Source organism: Chrysoperla carnea, chromosome 3 (assembly GCF_905475395.1).
Source record: "Chrysoperla carnea chromosome 3, inChrCarn1.1, whole genome shotgun sequence".
Lineage (NCBI taxonomy): Eukaryota > Metazoa > Arthropoda > Insecta > Neuroptera > Chrysopidae > Chrysoperla > Chrysoperla carnea.
Genome location: NC_058339.1, coordinates 17,223,291 through 17,245,455, shown reverse-complemented (window position 1 = coordinate 17,245,455; position 22,165 = coordinate 17,223,291). Strand labels below are relative to the sequence as shown.

Here is a 22,165-nt window from a genome sequence, read left to right as displayed (position 1 = left end):
TACTCGTTAAAAATTTTGGTGGTGTTGAAATCTTTTGATGATAATGACCAAAGAAAATTTTTGGGTGGGTTAGAAAAAGTTTCACAGAAAGCCATTTTCCTATCTTATATTGCAGGAACCTTTGTGTGATATATGATTCCACATGGCTACCGCCGCTTTGCTTGGCAACAGTGGGAAAATCAGCATAAAAAATTACACACAATGTTGTTCACCGCATGTATATTGAACCTTTTTCAAAACGTGTGTTCAGTTTGAGCTACTTACTGTTTATAGAATGATTTTTACTGACTCATATTGTCAGTTCAAGAGTTGAACTGACAATTTGTCGTTTGATAAGAAATTTCAAAATAAGCGACTCAGTAATAAATCAAATCGTATGCGATCATCGTCAAGCTTCAGGTTTAATCGAGAGTCCTTAAAAGCATATAAAATGTCATCGATGATATCGAAGCGAATTTACGCAGGCGGGTAATCGAAAAATTTTATTTTTCCAGTGTGTCACTTCTCATTTTACAATTCATATATTTTACATTATCTCACATGTTTAAAATGTACATGAAAATAAATTTGTGAGTGAATGGTTTGCTTTAAAATTTTATGATTATCATGATGATGACAATGACAAACAAAAATTTGTTACATAGTAAGAAAAATTAATGTTTCCGTTAAAGGAAATTATAGAAATAAATGAACTATGTATTTAAATTAAACATTTTGTTTTGCTGCAGTTAGTTCATTTTATGCTTTAATAGCGTTGTTGTTTTATGGTTTTAAATAAAATAATCCATTTTATTTACCAATCCAAATGAAATGAGATTTATTTTATTACCCATGTGCATAACTTGGTTCTAGTTCCACAATTTTTTGCCAACTATTCGCCCCATTGTCAAATAAATCCGATTATTGAATTAAGACAATTGCAAAAAAATCGAAAAAATTTTCCAATTTCGATCAAACTCAGTATATAAGGTAATTTTAACCCAAAAATTTAAAAATCGGGTTTATTAAACTCTTAGAGGGATAGTTTTCGAGATAACTTCAAAAATCTATCCGGGGAATCGTTTTTCTCAAAAACTATTGGCCCAATAGTCAAATGAACCCGATTTTTGAATTTTTTGGGTCAAACTTATCTTATAAACTGAGTTTTATCAAATTCCACAATAAAAAAATCTTTTCCGATTTTTCGATTTTTTGCTAAGGGGTACCCCTTAAAAAAATTGCAAAAAATCGAAAAATTTTTGATGTTTCCAATTTCGATGAAACTCAGTATATAAGGTCATTTTAACCCAAAAAATTTAAAAATCGGGTTTAGTTTTAGGGATAGTTTTCGATTTTTTTCCAAGGGGTACGTTTTGTCGAATGGTTTTCGAGGGACCCTGTTGGATTGAGTTTTCTAAGGGAGCTTGTTGGAGCGGTAGCAGCTCTCGTGAACTAAGTCAAGCAAAAAAAATCTAATCCAAGAAAATGTTTTGATAATTAGTGGTTGTTTTTCTAATGGTTTTCTTAATCAAATATAGATTTTTCTTAAAAAACTTTTTAATTATATTTCAAAAACTAAAGCTGATATAATGTAATTTCAGGTCTGAATTCAGAACCCCGAGAACGTATAATATTAGTTATAATATTTTATGTAACAGAAATGCTTTTCCTATCTGTTTGATAAATTTTGTGAACTGAGCGCTGCTTTTTATTATTCCATATATTAAATATACTAACAAAAATAATATTTTAATAATAAATAAAAACTATAAAATTTTATAGTGACAGCAAAAACATTTTATTGAAATAATTAATATAACAACTACTCATAAATATACATATTAGAGATAAAAAATTTTATTACATTAATTAATATTTTTAACAGAAAAATATATACACGGGAATGTTTTTATTATAGTATTTTTTTACAATACTAGCCGTTACCTACCCACTTCTAGAGTACAATTTGTGAAAGGTAATTAGATTGAGAGTACAACAAACATTCAAAACATTCAGAGAAACAAAAATCGGTCGTTCGTTTTGGAGCTACAGTACGCCAGACAGTAATCCGAAAAAATAGACCCGAAAAAAGAGGCCGCAATATTTTACCAAAAATTTTATAGGCCCGGAGTAAGTATTGTTGTAATAACAAGTAGGTTTAGTTGAGTTTGTCGACTTTAGGGGAGTTGGTTGAGTCCTGAAGTTTTTAGCCCTTGAGTTCAGAAATGGGACAGTACAAATTTTCTCGATATATTTTTTCACACAGATACAAACACACCTTTTTACTTTTTCATTTTCCTATAATTTTATCTCTTTTCGAATTACGAATTTTTCAAATTTTTCCAATCCAATATATAAATCACTTCAATAATGACGTAATCAAACTATTTTTAAATTATTTAATTAGCTTCTGCATTAAAAAATAAATTATTTGAAAATTATGTAGAGGTGATTTACAATGTTAAAGAATATTGAACGAGAAATATTTGAGGCATGTGTAGAACGCGTGAGCAAATCTCTCACAACGCGACTAAAGATTACCGAACGGTTGACGTGATAGTATAATTAAAAATCGTTTTCTCAAATTTGAACCTGCATTTAGACGGAAGGTAGATATAGTAATTTCATATGAATAAAAAAACTTTCTTATTTCAAATAAAATAAATCAAAAATAATAATTGATTTTCCACTTATTGACAATATGATTATAAAATTCATTTTCCAATAATAATGTACCTCTGAGTTAAAATGTAACCATAAGTATATTTGTTTGTGGAAATATAATTTATTACTGAAAAGGAAACGTACGACTGATAAAATTAATTTACTTAGTTCAATTGAAAAATAATTATGTAATTTATATTACGGTTCAACAAGTTCTTGTGAAGGAGTTTTTTTATTGGAAAAATAAATAATTTGGTGTTAAAAGTTATTTCTGTTCTATAAAGAAAATACACTTTCAAATATACCGTATATTTTTCTTATCAAATGCAAATAAGTCAACAAATGATAGTACAGTTATTAAGATGTTACAAATATAGGAAAATGGAAGTGTTTCTAAGGTGTCAAATATCATTAGTAAGACATGAGTTAATGGCGCAAATGTTTCTATTTGCTAAAAAACAATTAATTATTAATGAAATTGGCCGTATGATATTATAAACTTAAATTTAATAATTAGACAACTTGTATTAGTAATCTATGTTATTGCAGTATATGGTGTATAACATGAGGTTTTAGCTAAAAAGCGGGCGGTTTCTTTCATTTTCCTTTATTAGCCGCTGTAGATACAGTGCAGACTTGTTAAAAAAATTAGCCAGCACTTAGGAGAAAAATAGTAGTTTTTCAGAAAAAATACTTTGGATAATAATCGCAAATTGTACGAAATTTTTTTTAACAAAAAGATATCATTAAAAGAGCTACAATTTGAGCTACGAACTTTAGCAAGTTTTTAACGACTTTTTTTAAAGAGTCTAAGAACGACTTTAGCAAGTTTTTACTTTTCTCGCTTTTTTGGAGTGAAAACTTCTTTTAGCACGTTGAGCACTTTTTTGTGTGAACAAAACTATTGGAACTAGCGTCATTGTCACCGCCATCGTCTAGCTCCATCCATATCACATTGAAAACAAGGGTTCACGCTCTATCGCTGAAGTTAAGCAACATTCAGCCCACTTAGTTCTAGCGTGGATGACAACTTGAAAACACTGTATATTGTTGCTTTTTTTATACACACGTTTATAATTTCAATTTAAAATTATGAAATGTTATTGATACTATAATTAATTTTATTATTTATACTATAATTAATTAAAAAATTAAAAAAAAAAAAAAAACAGTTTTTTAACAAGTTTTAAGTTTTTACATGCGTTGACAGTCCCCATGACCGACTATCCTTTTTTTTTTTAAATAACTTTCTACGCTGCGATATTTTTCCGACTGCGATAAGTATTGTTTTTTAAAAAGTAAAAAACAAGTTTCTTAACAAGTTTTCTTTTCTCCTCCAGATAATTTCCTCCCTCTGAAAAGTTTCTGATTTTAAACAATATATAAAAAGAAACATTTTTTAAAAAAATCATCAAAATCAGAGCTGCTATTGAGGACTTTCCCTAGGAAAGACATTATGTATTCCTTTATGCGACCAATATGACATATTATTATTATTTGTTAAATGTACTATTTTATTTATTACTAATATTTTTACAAATTGTAGATTTAATGTTATCATTTAATTCTTATATTTACAGAAAAATAAGGAGCTCATGAATGATTTGGTGGCCAACTGTAAGGTTAAAAATGGTAAGAATTTTTTATATTAATAAATATAATTTTACGAAAGAAAAAAAAAATTAAAATAGTTTGCTCTGTTATAGAAATGCCAGTAATTGATATTTGATAGTTTTAAAAAAGAAAAATATTTTCATAGAGATTACTATTTAATATCGCAATGCCTCTTCTATTCAGAATGTAAAAGAATGGATAGCAATGCAATAAAGAAATTGAATGAAATCTTTGTTCAAGAGAGAATATGAAATGATTAAATTATTGATTTAATAATATATAAAAAAACACAAACCATTCTATATACTTGAGGTATAAAATGTTAGCTTGACTTTTATTCAATTATATTCCTTCGTGTTTTTAATAAATTCTGGAGAATCTCTTCATTGAGTTTATACATCAAAAACAGTCCTTAATTATAAGATTTTAATTAATTAATACATAAGACTGATAACTAAAATTTTTATCATCGAACATTCTTAAATATGTTGGCGTGTTGGATAGCAAACAATAAATTTGACGAAGTATTATCGCAAGTAAAAAAAGGCAAGTGAGTTCATTTAATAATTTTTATTGAAAAACCGTGGTGTTTTTCAATGTATTTATTTAATGTTGAAATACAGATATAAAAAGGGATGAAGAAAGTTGAAAAGTTGACACCTCCTAAAGGTTGAAAAGTTGACATACTCTCATGGCACTCATTACATCAAAAAACACAAAAGTGTGCAGAGCTTAAAAAAGTACGAAAAAAATGATTTCGTGGTTTAGGTTATGAAGTTGATACCTCAAAAGGTGCATTGACACTGACTTAACATAGAACCGGTTTTAAATCGTCTAACTCACTTTGGATGAATTGTGAAGGTGCCCAAATATAAATATTATCAAAGATAATAAATGAGATCTCTATATTTCGAAATAAATTTCGATTTCTGCCACTATTTCAGATAAAATACTCGAATATCATTGGCCTATAAGAATCATGCTCATTGGCCAAGCATATTTCACATGATCGAAGCTGATTGGCTGACGTCACTGACATCCTAATTTGACAGATACTTAGAACAGTATAAATTGTTGGCACATGAAACTATGTGCAGTCCGTCACCAAATGAGCAACGACAAATTAGCAACGAGTAACATACACAATAATGTTTTTACGATTAGCTTAATTAAAATTAGGATGACTACGTGGTAGTGGAAACAAGTATTTATATAATTCAAGAATTGATCTAGGATATTAGAGCGAAAATTGAAATATATAAGGTATGCAAAGTTGTATAAAACGGGTTGCATAGGAAGTTTATCCCCCAAAAGAATAAACCTTGACACTCTACCGATTTTTCGATTCATTCTTGATATTGAGGGCCTCAAGCTTTTGATGTGACTCATATAAATTACTGACTCAAATGAAAAAAATTGCATTACGACTTTTTTGATATAATAAGTTTTCTATTATAATGCAACCATATTATATTGTATTTTTAGATTTAATCCATAAATGACCAACACCCAGTTTTTACAGCTCTTCGTTCAAAGTCAGAATGATATAATAAAACCATTTTTTTTAAATAACTCAGAAATACGTACATACCTATGTAATAATGGAAAGCATACATTCATAGTGAATTTATTATCTAGTTATATCACATAAAAATAATCCTTGCACCATATAAAGAAACTTAACCTTTTTCGCTTTGTTAACCATCTAAATAATACATATATAAAAATGTCGAATCCTTCGTCATTGTCAATCGACTAAACGTGTTATCTATTGTAGTATATTACATGAAAGAAGAAACCTACCATTTCCATACGAGTTCATCCGCATCTATTCGGTTGTATGCAGAACAATAGAGCTGGTTGGTAGCATACAGTCACACACAAGAAGCGTTACCCTATAATCGAGGTTGAAAGTAGTTACTTACAACTAGTTACTCCTACTAGTAATAATATCACTCTTTGAAAGTTTTGAATTGTCGAGAGGAACTTTCTATTCAAACAATAACTAAAAAGCTCTTTTGAATAATTTATTTAAATTCACGTTTATTTTATTTCGATATAATATACAGAGTGTCCTGTGACTCGATGGCCATAGTTTAAGAGCGTATTTGACAATTTTTAGTCGAAAGTACCTTCTATACTTTTGTGCAAAACCTAATTGTTAAGTAGTTATGTGCACTATTAAAAACTAATATTAGTGTAGACGCTGAGTGGATTTCGTATGCATTTACTAGTCCTAGCGAACAAGGAATGTATTTCGACGCATTTTGATCCGCTGAATCCAAACTTTCAACTTACACAACGCTAAGGCTGAGGGAGGAGGAATTGTCATAAAAAAACTAATTGTTTATACGACTATAGCTCCCAAAATATTGAAAATTAAAGTAACAATTTTATTCTACATGAAAAAAAAATTTTCCTATTTTTATTCGTCTTGATACGACCAATAGAACCGGATATATGGATAAATTTGTAAAGAAAAATGATATCGCATAAGGTGGGCGCGCACCGCGTGATTTGAAACGTCCGTAGATTGGCCAATAAATAATATTTTGTAAGTACTTTAAGGTACTCATTTTAAAGGTATGAGTTCATCCTAAAGCAATAAGCCTGTGGAGCGATTCAAGCATGTTTCAAGGAAAGATTAGAAAAATGTTTAGAACGAATTAGTATTTCTCTATTTTATGTATTTTAGTTCAAAATTTGCTACAATCTTCTGAAACGTGATACATGAAAATGTTTTTTTTTATATACGACTAACATACACTCCAGAATTCTGAAAAATACAAATATGGATAATATGTTTTTATAAAAGAAACTTTTTCATTCGTAGCACACAAAAACTTAGATAAAATAAATATTTATTTCTAAACAACACAGTAATTCAATTCTCTTATGAGTTTATTTACAGAATAAAAAAAACTTTTAACAAAAAGAAAACCGACTTCAAAAGGAAAACTTTTCCAAAATATATTAAAATGCACTAAAAAGTAAAAACATAACGATAATATAATGTAGTTAAAATTATTGTTATTTTTGGAGTCGGTGTGAGCCAAGCTAATGTAGAAAACTGTTCTGTCAGAGTTGTTTCCTTGGCTGACACCGACTCCAAAAATAACAATAATTTTAACTACATTATATTATCGTTATTCTTTTACTTTTTAGTGCATTTTAATATATTTTGGAAAAGTTTTCCTTTTGAAGTCGCTTTTCTTTTTGTTAAAAGTTTTTTTATTTTGTGATTTTTAGTGAATCTGAAGTACACTCTCTAACTTGTCACTAAAAAAAGAATCATCGAAGTGATATTGAGTTATTCGTCCTCTTGTCCTGCATAGTTATTGAAAATTTAATACTTTTATGGTTTTCTAATGGATACCGTTATCAGAACTATACTAAAATGAAATGGAACCAAACGGAAAGCACCAGCTTTCAAACAGATAAAGAATCAGCAAAATCGGTTCACCCAATCAAAAGTTCTGAGGTAATAAAAAAAAAAAAAAAAAAAAAAATACAGTCGAATTGATAACCTCCTCTGTTTTTGTTTGAAGTCGGTTAAAAAATAAGTTTTCGTAAAAATTCCGAAAATATCTACATATGTGTCCATAGAGATAAATATAAATAAAGAAGAAAATCTGATCTGAAGTAGGCGGTGCCTTGCGATTGTTGAAAAGGGTTGAAACTAGCAAATTTGATTCAGGGATTATATGCTTTGCATTTCAATATATGCTTTGCTCCGCAGGCTGTCAACTTTAAGGCACTGTACGGTTTATGATAAATGTTCCCTTTTATTGATAAAAAAAACTGATTTTGAAAGTTAATTTGTCCTACACCGTTCAGAGAATGGATATGAATTTTAGCATAAAAGGATGATTATAATTGATAAAGAAAATTTCAAATTTTTTGGATCATTTTCATTTTTTCGGTTTCGAAATACTTTAGTTATTATATGTTCATTGTAAACCAAAGATATTTCTAATGAAGAATCTAAAATAAATCATTTTATAATTTGTTACAGGGTTTGGTAGTGGAGTTAATAAAGCATCACCCTTACACGGACCAACGTCACCTCCACCCAAACGATCAAATAGTCCAGACAGTCCTAATCCAGCAGAACCAATAACAGATGTGAGTTTTAAATTTATAAAAATATCTAAACAAACACAGTCGTATCTCTTTTTTCTATTTTTATGGTTTAATCGATTTAAAAAAAAGTAAAATAAAAACTATAGTAATGTAAGCTTTTTTATGCATAGGCACTCTGGATTTTATAATAGTATGCATAAGGGAGAGTGGGGCTTTTATACCTGGTCACTCTTTAAGCATGAAAAAAGCTTCTATCGGTAGCCTAATTATTCGACTAACACACTGAAAAGAATAAAATTTGGGCTAGTAATAAAAAACTTCCCCTTTATTGGATACTTCATCGTTTCGGTAATAATTGTCACAATCGTATATGTAAGTAGGTTATAGTAGGTTAAAAAGTCAACTTTAATGTACGTTTAGGCTTTTGATGCGGAGATGGAGCTCGAGGCGAATTGACTGAGTGGGTACACGTACTGATGGCAAATAATACTAATCACTGATTGATGCATCTAAAGTGTGATAAAATATTCTGAACAAAAGTTGTTGGTTACGAGATTGTTTAAAAAACCCAGGATTAAGTTAGATACGTGTTACATCTTACTCCCAAATTAGTTGCAACATACCCTAAAACATATTTTCAACTTTTCACTCAAATTTCATAGAATTATGTCGCTAAACAAGAAAAGCTTAATTTACTAAATCAATAAATTTTCGAAAAGTATGAAACATTATAGATTAGGTAAGGCTAGGTTCGAGTGGTTGTCCGGGGGGGGGGTGACACTTAGACGCACAAGCGAGTCCACTTCCTCGTGGTAAGAACTGGTCACTGACGAAGAAGATGAGACATCGTTTCCTCCTCTTCCTCACTGTGAGAGCTCCTGCAATAATCATGATACACTGTCAGCTCCAGGCGTTCAACGTGTTTGCCACCTAGGCCGTGTCCTGTAGAAGCCGCAACTATTTAGCTAACAGAGACCCTTGGAAGTGATATAAGATCTTTGGAACGCCTACGATTGTACTCAGTCCATATATGTCTTGTAGTGCCACAAGTACGTTCCTCCTTCCATCTAAGGTTGGCCTTTTTTAAGGTATCCTCTTGAGGTAGCAACTTGCAGTTCGTAAATGGAACTCCCGGATATCTATTGATACTTGTGCAGCAAGTTCGTCGGCTTCACAATTTCGCCGAATGTCCTTGTATGCAACATAATAAAAAGTTTAAAATTTATTCATAGAATAAAGGAAATTTTTACGAGTCAATATCTGACATTTATCTTTAAGTAAAGTACCTTCACTCATCTACTCTCAATGGGTTGTTCGGCAGAAACAAAATCACGTATGATAAAAGAATAATAAGGGTATTAGAACATACCTCTATTTCAACGTATCCCACTCTCCTCTACATTAAATTTTATAACAGTATACACAAAAATAGTACATAAAGTATGTTACGAAGCGTGTAATACAATCAAAATAAAAAGTATTAAAAAAAAACATTGATTTAAAACGTCGTTCAATATTAATTTTTCCACTCAATAATCTAATAAATATCTTTTCCACTCTAATGTTAAATAAAAACCATTAGAGTGCAAAAATATATTTTCGCTTTCCTAGTATTTAACCATGATTGATAGGTTTGTATATCAGATTGTAAATTTTTTTTCTGAAGTGTTGCTTTTTGTTTTTGTTTGGTAATTTATTTTTTATTCAATTAAGGTATATTAGTAGTATATATGGAAAGTACAAAAATGAAATTAAAAATTTCATTGGAATAAACCAGACTAAACTTACCTATTTATCTCAGTAGACCGTAAAATAGTAACAGACTTAATTGGTACTAAATCCACAAATTCGTTTGCTCAGTTGTTAGACCCTTTTATCTTTCTTAGTCATTCAGAGACTTTATTAATTTTCTCCCATGTTTGTTTCGGAAAACCAAAATAGAAATAAGACATTTTAATGTTTCTGTTGGAAAATTTTCACGATGTGATCATTTAGAAATAACTTTCTCTTTTTTTTTTTTTTTTTTAATTTATATAACAAAACCACCATTTATATTGATTGATGTTTACTCATAATAATATTTGTTTTCTGTCAATAATATAATAAGAATATAAAAAGTGGGATAATTTGACCAAATCCAATTAAATCACTTTATACTTTTAAAAAAATCCCTTGCATAGATAGCTATTATTAAATGAAACCTACTAAGATCTACTGATTATCACTGGCTACTAGTTATCGAATGATAGTCAGTGAATGAATAAATTGATCAATTTTGTCATGCCCGTATCTCCCAAATTCTCTTGGTGAGCTTATTTTGGTAAGCTGGATTTCTACAGTCAATAACAGAACGTCCTGTATACAATAATTGTATATTAGGTACAATACAATACACGTATAATGAATGCTCTAGCTTACACGCTCTCGGGTAAACAGTAATGTTTACGAAAAAATGTTTCAAACAAAAGTTGTTTATTTTTTTAACTTTTGCTCTATCTCTAACGGTTGACAAGATGGATCTCATTTACTAAGCCTCACTTTTTACGTCCTGTATAAAAATTTTAGCTTGATTTCTCTTTTCGTTTTTGACCTATCATGTCCACAGACAGACAGACAGATACACGGACAACCGAAAATGGACTAATTAGGTGATTTTATCAAAAACCTATACAAAAATTTTGTTCGTAGCATCAATATTTTTAAGCGTTACAATATTATAAATACAGTAATATTCCACTCAAAACAGCCTTGTGTAATAAACATATCTACGCTAGTTTTAAACCTAAAATATAAAAGAAAATATACTTTTTTTTATATTTTCTTGGTCTCTATAATAATAATTTTACTTACTTTAAATTTTTAATTATTATTTTTAAATCCAAACATAATGTATATTAAATATTTGATATAAAATAACATAATAATATTTTTTTGCATTCCATCTTTGTCATATTGTTTATTTAATATAATGATATCTAAACACTCCACTGATATAATTTAGGGGGAAATATAATGAATAAAAAAATATTACGAATTTTTTTGTATAGAAAATATCAAAATGGGAAGAAAACTTGCTATTTTAAATTTTCTAATTACAAAATAAGTTTTCTTATTAAAACTGAACATTTTTTATTTCAAAAGAGAAATATTGTCTGAAAACACTAAAATGAATAAAATACACGTTTTTTTCAACTCATATATTCCAATATTAGTTGTAGAGGTATCATAAAACCAATACGCCGAAGCCTAGAATGAGATTTCTTCCAAACAATAGTTCGAACAAACAGTAAATTTTTAACTAGTTTTATTCTTGATTTTGAATGGGGTGAGTCTGAAGTCATGAAAGAAATTAAATTAAAAATTAGAAAATAAAAAAAATTATAAAATAGAAAATGTTACTAGGCATATGATATATTCTTTTTTGGGTATATGATATATTCTTACTTTTTACCGACATTATGGCTTTGAGTTTGATTTTGAGTCTTGGATCTAACATAAACGAGTTGGATCCAAGTTGTTTTTTGCAAAAAACAAACAGTTTAATAATGTTTGTAGTCTCATTTTAATATATCACCGCCCCCCCCCCCAATATTTCACCACCCCAACTAAAAAATTAATCGACGACAAAAAACTTTCTTGACTTGCCTTTGCATGATAGATAAAGAAAAGTATGTATTAAAATGTCACTTTTAAAATCGTTTTTCTGAATATTATGAATGATTTATATTGGTCTCATTTTTCTTTGAATCATTCTGTAAATATGGTTTTTATTTGAGTCATTCTGTAAATATATATTTATACATACATATTTAAAAAAAGAAAAAAAGTTAATTAAATTTTTCTTATATAATTTAAATAAACTGTATTTTATATTCATATACTTTGTATCATCAAGAATTTTTTTCATAAATAAGAGTGCGAAGTGTAAAAATTATAATTCTATTTTGACAGCATATATACTAAAATACTTTTAAAAAAGTTTTTGCAATTTTATTATATGTTTTATTAATCTCATAATAACAGGTGACAGACGTGCCTGTCATTTGTATAGCTACAAAATTGGATTTTAACACAATAAAGCTTCTGTAGAGGCGAAAAATTATGTTTTTTTTCTGAAATTTATATAATAATAGACATATGATAAGCTTAATTTTGGAAGTTATTATAAATATTAAACGATTTTGGGTCATGGCGTTCTCTATGTTTAATATTCTATAGTATTTGATATATAAAATCCTACCATATTTCAAATTATCAATATATCGGTACTAACAAAACCATATCGTTTAGTTAAACTTCTGAAGTTGTGGTTATTGTTGATGAAAACTCCTTCTGTTTAAGGACTTTGGGATTGAATAATAATAATGCATGCAAGTCATGAAAATCAGTGCATTATAAAACATATGTCGTATGTAAGCACTCTTGTAGTGCTTAAATATCTTACACAATGACGTACATAACGACGTAGGTATATAATGACGTTATAAATTACTGTTGGCGTATAAATGCATGAAAAATTGACTTTGTACAATATTTTTTAAATAGTAGAAGAAAACGTGTTAACGCAATGTCTCTTCAAAATACAGGAAATGTATACAAGCAAATAATGGCACTCATTAATCTTAATTTACATAAAAATAATTAATAACAAAAAAATAAAAACATTGCTAAACATGAATTTATTTTTGTTAAACTAAAAACATTTTATCAACGTAACGTTGATATAAACTATAGAAACAAAGATTCGAAAGGGCAATTAAAATCGTGATTTGAAACCAAATTTTTTTGTTTGGTAGAGAAATCCGAGAATGTAGTCCCATAATGGGAATATCTGGGAAAAAATTTTCTGAAAAATTTGAAACCATACAGACGAAATATTAATTATCTATACTTAAAACGATTGAAACTATGGACCATATCTGTATAATGTTTGCTTTGAAAATCTCTTGAAATCTCTTTGAAATTTTGGATTGGTTTTCCAGGGGAAAAGCCTTTTTCGATGTTCTCAAAGATTTGCTCATCAATACAGCTTCTCCAAAAAGAGATACTGAGCTACAATTTTGAATTATTGTATGTAGGTGCAGCTAGTGTCAAATAAAAGTCTTTTGGAAGTGTCAACTTCCCAGCACCTTTATTCCATTTTCCAAAAAAGTTAAAAAAGCATGAAATTATCGTGAATCGGGCATTTTATGTTTTAAGGTTTTTCTTTTGTGATGATTTTTCAATTTTTCAATTTTTTTAAATTGACAATTACATTTCATTTTTTCTAGCAGCATCTAATGCCATTTTACCTATTCAAAAAAAGAAGATATTCCTGTAATGAAAATTGCTTGATTTTTATCTTCAAACCTTTTAAAAAAATGATGAATGATTTTTTTATTAAAATATGAAAAATGTTTCACAATGGAAAAGGATACATTGTTTAGTTTCACGTTTTTTTCTACATATTTTAAATTGATAAAAATGGAAAACTTGCGACATATTCAGGGCCGTAACGAGAGTAGATAGTCCCGGTGGCAAGTATTTAGGTTGCGTTTTATATTTATCGTGATCGCCTCTAACCAATTTGATGAAAATTCGTTTACTAAAAAACTAACATCGCAGGTAAAAAGAGCGACCCAAAGTAGTGGATTTCAAAAAAGATTCCAATAAGATCGGATCAAATTTGCCTGTGTTATCAAAAAAAAATCGAATTTTTTAACTTTATGACGTCATCAGAATCCAAAAAATTAAGTTTTGTTCTATCAAATTCAAATTTTATCCAATTTTGATAAACCAAATATGTAATCCTACTAAATTTGGGTCATACTTTTCAAATTTGTGATCAAAATTAAGCTAGCCTCAATATGTGTCAAGAATGTGGAGTCCTGGTCTCGGAATTAAGTACATAAGTGATAGCCAGCGAATAATTGACATCACAGCTGAAAAGGATGACCCAAAATTAGTGGGTTACAAAAAAGATTCCAATAAGATCTAATCAAATTTACCTGTGTTATCAAGGAAATCGAATTTTTTAACTCTATGACGTCATCAGAATCCAAAAAATTAAATTTTGCTCTATCACATTCAAATTTTATACAATTTTGATAAACCAAGCTCTAGTTGGTTTCAAGAATGTGGAGTCCTCGCAAGCTCCCTTGACTACTGGCAAAGCAATGAAATACCCCTTAAATCGCTCGGATACTGAGCCGGTATTCATATTAGAAATTAAGACGTTGGTATAAAAATTATCAATTAGACAATTCAATAGGAAATTAAATTTTTTTAAAGGTAGATTCAAGAATATGTTAATGCCACTCATTTATTACCATTACGTATTTTATGCGTTGAATATTGAAGATTTTTTTTCTTCAGATTTGAAATTAACTGTATAAAAAACTCACATTATCGATATTATATTCGTTGAACGTACAATAAATTCATTTTTTTCGATAACTTCGTTCCAATATACGAACGGCAGACAAAAATCTATTCAGTATCATATAAGTCACTGTGCAATAAATGTTAATATGTTTTATATTATTTTCGACTTCGAAAATAAATTCAATAATATTTCTCTCCATATTTGTCAATTCAGTTGAAATCAATAGCACATGTAAAGAGAAAAATAAATTGAAAATGTAAATTCAAAAATCATATTTTCCATATTTCAAATGCACAATAATAGATTTTCTATCAATGATCCACCATGGGTAGATACTCTACTAATGTCGTAATAAAACCTTACATATAAACCTAATGATATTCAAATTGAATTTTTACCTCTATGCATGTAAAAGACATCGATGATGATTATTTAAATGTCTGGGGCGCCGCATGAATGCGTAGATATTTGAGAACTCGATAGCTTAAAAATAAAATTACCTTAATAATTCAAATGTTCCTATATAAGTTATGCATAAAAATACCGTACTTACCAATTAAACTCATAATTTTGAATTCCAATCCTTGGTAGTATTTTTACTTCTTTCAAGGCTATAATTATTATATATGTCACAGTTGAAACTCTTAGCCAGCCAAAAATACTTTAAACTGAAAAAACTAGGCAAAAATACTTTTGACAACTCAGATTTGTCAATAGTAGTTTTGCCTAAAATCTTTGGTTGATAGTGCTTTTAACTATAAATTTGAGGGGAAGCGTAATGAGTAACTTAATATTTAATAACTCTGGTCAAAACAGCTTGTTCATGAACAACTCTGGTTAAAACAATTCGACACAAAAACAACATAGTGGCATAACAACTCCGGTTAAAACAACTCGCGTAAATCCTGCGACTGCGTTCACTCACTAAACCACTCATAAGCCTTTAATGGTGCCGACCTAGCACGTTTCGGAGGTTTCAAGAGCTAACCATGAAACAAATTGTGCCTTTTATTTTTCCGTTGTCTATTTACTCAATTCACGAAATGACGAAAATTTTCCGTTGTCACAGTTCTTTCAGAACAATATTTTAGAGTGGAAAACCAAAACGTGGTGACTTTGTAGAGAGTCCAATTTTAAGGGTATTTTCTGTTCTAGAAACCTAAATGTTAGGCATTTTTCAAACTAAGATTTAAAAAATGAAAAACATTCTTGTAGATTCCGGACCTATTGGTCTGAAACAAAAAAGTTTGACAAAATTCTTAATCTGTAAATTCTTAATCGGCAAAAAAAAACTTCTCTCCAAAAATAACTTGAATTTTAAAAATTTGTTTGACACATTCTTAAGAGTCTAATCTTTAAAAATATGAACAAAAAATTTGGTTTGTTCAAATTTCTAGACCAGAATGCTGCCTTAAGTATGGAAAAAAACACTGTTACTACGCAATAATTTACCAAGTTAATTTTTTTTTCTTTTCAGTCACCAAGTCCAGCAATGAGTCGCATTGGATGGGCATTACGAACATTGTTATTGGGTATACCTGGAGGTTCATGTTTACGTGATCGTAAAATGTCTGGACGTCTTGTTCGTCGTTGTGCTCCAGGCACTGAATTGGTTGATTGGCTGTTAGCAATTAGTCCAGCTGTACATACAAGATCACAAGCAGCTGGTATGTGGCAGGCGTTACTTGAAGAAGGTGTCATCTCTCACGGTAATTGAATTTATTAATTATCTACTGTATGTTATCTATTAATTAATATTGAGATGTGAATTTTAGTTGTATATCATTACCGCACAGAATTATCCAAACGAAAATCATTAAGAAAACAGAATCTCTGCATTCAATCATTAAATTAACTTGATTTTTATATTTTTTGGATCAAAATTAATCCCCATCCACCGAGTTTCATCAAATTCCAAAACAAAATTATTTTTTGCGTTTTCTCGAATTGAAGGTAGCGATTTTCTCGCTATTTTCATCTTGGAGAAAATCTGATAAAAAAAGGAAAACATACATATAATCAATTTTACTTTCTTAAAAAATCAGTCACGTTTGTTTATATTAAAGCGAATATTTCTACCCTACTTTATAGATTTATTTTTTTAAACTTGTTTAAAGTAATTTTTCCTATGTTTACTTATTTTGTTATCTTTTAAAGTATTTTAGATGTGTAAGTACCATAACAAGCTAGTAAAACGATGTTGAACGATGAAATTCGTTATCAAAAAAGCTGAGTTTTTTTTTTTTTTTAAATAAATTCTACTCATAAAGAGGTTTCGTTTTATCCCTGATTACGTAAACACTTGTATTTATTTATCAAAGACGTTTAGAAAATAACAAATGAGGTTATTTGTAGTATAATTTAAACGATACACGTATAAAATTATTTATAAGGTATAACGGAAATATATTTTATAGGTAAGGTATTCTGCCTTACACACAGAATTTGATGAATATATATTGAGCTATTTGGTTCAGCATCATATATCTCAATAATTAAAATAATTAAAATTGTAAAGCTTGGGCGAAAAATTGTTTTTCTTTAAAAAATCACAGTTTAATCACGATGATTACGATAAAAATTTCCCCGGAGGAAGAACATCTCTCAAGAACGCGCTTCTAATGTCGATTACCCACTAAACAGACAGGTGAAAAATAAAGGTGAATAAAAACAAAACTGAAACTGTAATGTAAAAATGTAAAAAGTTTTCCATCTGTCCGTCGACACGATAACCCAAAAAGGAAAAGAGATATAAAGCTGAAATTTTATAGCGTGTTCAGGACGTATAAAGTGAGGCCGAATTCGTAAATGAGCAACATGGTTAATTGGATCTTGGGTCCGTAGAATCTTTCTTCTAAACTTTTAGAGATATAACGAAAGTTCAAATGTATAATAAATAAATTATTTACAAAGTTACTTTTATATCATTCAGTATACTTTATTACATCTCTGATACTTTAATATATGGGTTTTGTTTTAATTGAAACTGAATGAAACATGTGAATACTAATGATTAGTTTAATTGTTTTTTTCCAGTCTTTAACTAACTTCCAAAAGTATATAGGAGATTTTCTATTAATTGTGTTTCAAATATTTGTATTTATTTGCAACGTTTTTATTTTGCTAATTTTTATAGTTCCGTATAGGCATATTTTTTCGCTCTATACAAATTTGGGTGATATTTATTTAGTTAGGGAGTTTATTTTTAAAAACATGTCTTAATATAGTTAATTTGCTTTAAGCTGAGAGCTTTATTGCTCGTTTTGACGAAAAAAGATAGACTAAGCACATGACGCATTACAAAAATACTATATTTTATCTTACAATAAACGGTAGGAGACTAGCCTCAAAGCATTATACCGTAGATTGGAAAACTACTCTTAAAACTCTGCTATCTGTAGATGTGTTTTGATAAAATTGGTAGCGTTGAACATCTCATTCATATAATTTAATATACTAAGCATAAGATGGTATCAGGTATTATGGCCCAAAAGTTGTTTACAAATTTTCGACCCTTTCTTAATTATAAACCATATGATTTAGACAATTGTCGATAGGCTTGAAAGATATATTTTCTTCCAAGATAGATAATATGGCAATTTTAAAATTTAAAATAAAAATTGTAGATAAATTCTGAACCGTTAGTAATATTTTTATAAGTTAACATTTTGCGGAATGACAGCTCAATTATTTTCACTGTCTTTTCCATACAACAAATTATAACATATATTATTAGTTTCATAAAATGTAAACTTAAGTATTCAAACAAATATGAAGTTAGCACTTACAAAATTTCATTTATTTCGATGACACCAAAACACAACAAAAAATCATTATTTCTTTTGTTCAAAAATGTCATATTGAAGACACACTAAATCGTAGAAAATTTACATTAGAGACCTACAGGTAATCCAAAAGATCTTGGTTCGATTACTAATACACATGTATTTCAAATAATAAAAATAGAGCTACATGCCTTCATACTTTTCGAAAATTAGTTTTGCTAATACATACTTACATATAATCAGGTGATTAAAATAAATAGTTTGGACAAAATAGATATTACAAACGATATGAAATTTTCAGAAAATCTTAAAATATATGTCACATTGATAACTGTGGGCCATGATAGGGGGATACCCATATAAGATCTACCAATGCTGACTTTGGTCAGAGTAAGCATTTAAAATAGCATATCTTCTAAAAGAAAATCCACATTTGAGGATGCCAACTTTACGTATCCCATTTTTCATTTTATATATAATGTAAATTCTTTTACATACATTACCAAAAGTTGTACACAAATTTTAAACAATTGATGCAATTTATTTTATGTGAACAATTTTAATAAAGCCATTTAAATATTTAGGTATCTGAGCATACACTGTGTAGCAAAAGTAATCGGGCGGTTCATGAAATCTTCAGAGAAGCATTTTTTCAAAAAGGTTTAAGAAAAGCTTTAGGAAGAGAAGAATATCTATCTCTTCCGTTACTTTATAAATAGAATTTTGAAATCGATTTCTATCGTGGCTATTTGACCAACAAAGATACTTTTCGGATAATTCTTTTTAGTCAGTTTTATGAATCGATGTTAACCTTCATGGGTGCTTCCATGGTCATTTCGGGGTTTTACTGAAATGACTATGGAATATATTCGTGTATGCTAACACTAAATTTATTTAACCCTCAAAACTTTTATTTTGAAATATTTTTCAAGAAAATGCTTCTCTCTAAAGTTCGTGCATCGCCCCGTTACTTTTGATACACCCGATATATTATTCAACAAAGACAGACGTCTTCTTGCTTGTTAAAATATTTCGTTTCGTGGATTCACTTGACAAAAATAATGATTCTATATCATAGAAATTCATCAAGAATTTAAAATAATATAAAACGAATACTTAAAGTGTATGGCTCGCAGCCATTTTGGCTTTTTAAAAGAAGCTGCTAGAAAAGAAGAAGACTAGATTGAGTGTTCGGGGTGTAAAATTCGGTGGTATGAGATATGCACCGCATATACATGGCCGGTGTTTTTTAGAATTGTTAGCTTAAGTGCATACTCCTATGCCAACTTCCCCTAGTCTGCAAATATTTTTTGAAATTTTAAGCCAAACTTTATTTTGGTACATTTAACAAATTTAAAAAACATTTTTAGTTATTCCGCCAAACAACAAGGAACAACCGTTTTTTTGCCAATGAAAGAAACAAAAATTTATTTAAAGTTTTCTTTGTATGAATGAACCTGTACACTGCATGTGTTACAGTTTACGTATCTTATTTTAAACCTAACTAGATAGAATAAATGATTTATTTATTCTTTATGTGTAAATCCCTTGATATCTGACGGTATCACGAAACAGCTTCTTGAACAAATATACTCTTTTTATATGAATAGCATAGAAAAAGTAAGTGTATACAAATATAGCACGTACCTGAGTGTACACCGTACATGAATGTATGTATGTATAACTTTTGGTATCATTCAAAAGCCATTCATAAAATACTCCGAACGCTAACAAGAGTTTTATGACCATGAAGGGTTAACTGAAATATAAAGATTGGGATAATTTGACCAAATCCAATTAAATCATTCTATACTTTTTTTAAAATTCCCTTCATAATTTAATATTATTGCTCTTGTAAGCTGGATTTCTGCAGTCAATAACAGAACATCGTGTATAGTCCCCAGTTAATTTAAAGCTATTTTAAAACTCAAAAAAAAAAAAACTAATTATAATTTTAAAGTAATATTACATATAAAATAAAACAATTCGATTTGTTATACCTTGAAATTCTCAATCTTTATGTGTCAAATAAAACTTAAATAAACGAAAGGTATTATGATAAGAAGCTTAAGATTTACATTTATTTCATTATAATAACAGCTTTGTCTATACCAGAGCTTAAAGCTTTAATACTATACTTATTTATTTTTAAACAACCAACGTCTTTTAATATTGATAATTTTAGGTTTTTGTGAATAGATCGTGGAGGCATGGTACATTAGGTTTTTTATATCGGTAAAAAGCAGTACTAGCTGTAGTAAGTAAATACATCGTTTTCCAAGTACTTTAATTACTTGTTTACAGAAATCAGTAAATTCTTGTTTCAAGAATTAATCACGTGTTCTATAGATGTAGATAAAGAGCGTTAATCTTAGTTTTTTGCGTAAAACAACGTATAACCTTTAAGTTACTGCTGACTAATAGAAAATTGTATAGACAATAGTAAAAATTCATTAATTTTTCTATTCGAATCGACGACAACAGTTTACCATCGGTATATTTTGCACACATATCCCCTATTAAGTTTGTGAACATAAAATCCAAATAAACATGTAATACATCGATAATATCAACGGTATTGTTTTCTTCGAAAAAAGAATGTTTTTCAATATTCAACATACTTCGAATAGAATGTTTTTCAAGAAAATATATCTTGGTTTTTTTTTCTTCATATTATTATCGGAAACAATATCACATATTACCTTTAAGACGGAGATTTGAATTATTTATTAACAATAAGTAGATTCCAAAATGCAATAGTAACTCTCAACTGGATGGTATTAGTTACTGTAAAATATAATAAGGTAGGTATATAGCTGGAAGTGATTTTCGAAAAACTTTTAATTAGTTTTTAAACCAGTTACTTATTTAATTTCCGTTTTTACTCACCTATATATTATATACTAGCATTGAGTTGAGATAGAGCTATATTTAGGTACAAACATCAGCGCAGCGCTATCGAGATGAGACGAGGGTGAAAAGTCAACCTCTTATTTTATTAAAGTAGGGTAACTAACATAAAATAGAAGACATATATCATCCAGAGAGTTTACTAATTGTATTTCAAAAATTTACAGAATGAGTCAATTAACTATATTTTGATTTCTCTAACGGAAGATATGCTTTCTATCTGCTTGTTTTTCGTAAGACCAAAAGCTATGGTAGCCCGAGCAGATTTTGGCTTTTAAGGTTGTAGCTCCAAAACAATTAATACTTTCTGAAAAAAAATGCACCCAAATTCAACATCGATATCTTTTATAGTTTTCGAGAAAACTAGCTTTAAGTAACGATGGTTGGAGCTGCATGACAGGTTAGTTAAAGTAAAAATACGACTGTTAGCAGAGATCATAATAGGTAGAGGGGACAGCTAAATCGACCGCATTATCAAATTTGCGAAATACATTTACTGATTGGAAACAGATTTTTGTTTATTGATTGCACATCTTAAAGTAAAAACATTTCTACATCTTAAACTAGTGTAGTTGCTTAACTAGCCCTCCTCAAAATGTTTAGCAAGTCTCATTTATTATTTATTAAAAATTTTCGTATTTATATTTTAAAATTTTTGCCATATCTAACTATACCTATATTATTTGTCGTTTTTGTTTCAAAAATATTAACATATTACATAATTATTAATATTTAATGAGGGTTTTCTTTAGATATTTGATTCGAT

General features: G+C 28.9%; 1 protein-coding gene across 3 annotated transcripts in view; it reads left to right on the top strand.

Moving 5' to 3' along the window:
- The window catches only part of LOC123296970 (rap guanine nucleotide exchange factor 4), a 252,698-nt gene that overhangs the window by 217,261 nt on the left and 13,272 nt on the right, over nucleotides 1-22,165 (top strand). For all 3 annotated transcript variants that reach the window (XM_044878706.1, XM_044878707.1, XM_044878708.1), the window contains 3 exons: nucleotides 4,224-4,275; nucleotides 8,273-8,382; nucleotides 16,182-16,413. In XM_044878706.1, the coding sequence (XP_044734641.1) occupies nucleotides 4,224-4,275; nucleotides 8,273-8,382; nucleotides 16,182-16,413 (394 nt within the window). The remainder of the gene's footprint in view (nucleotides 1-4,223; nucleotides 4,276-8,272; nucleotides 8,383-16,181; nucleotides 16,414-22,165) is intronic.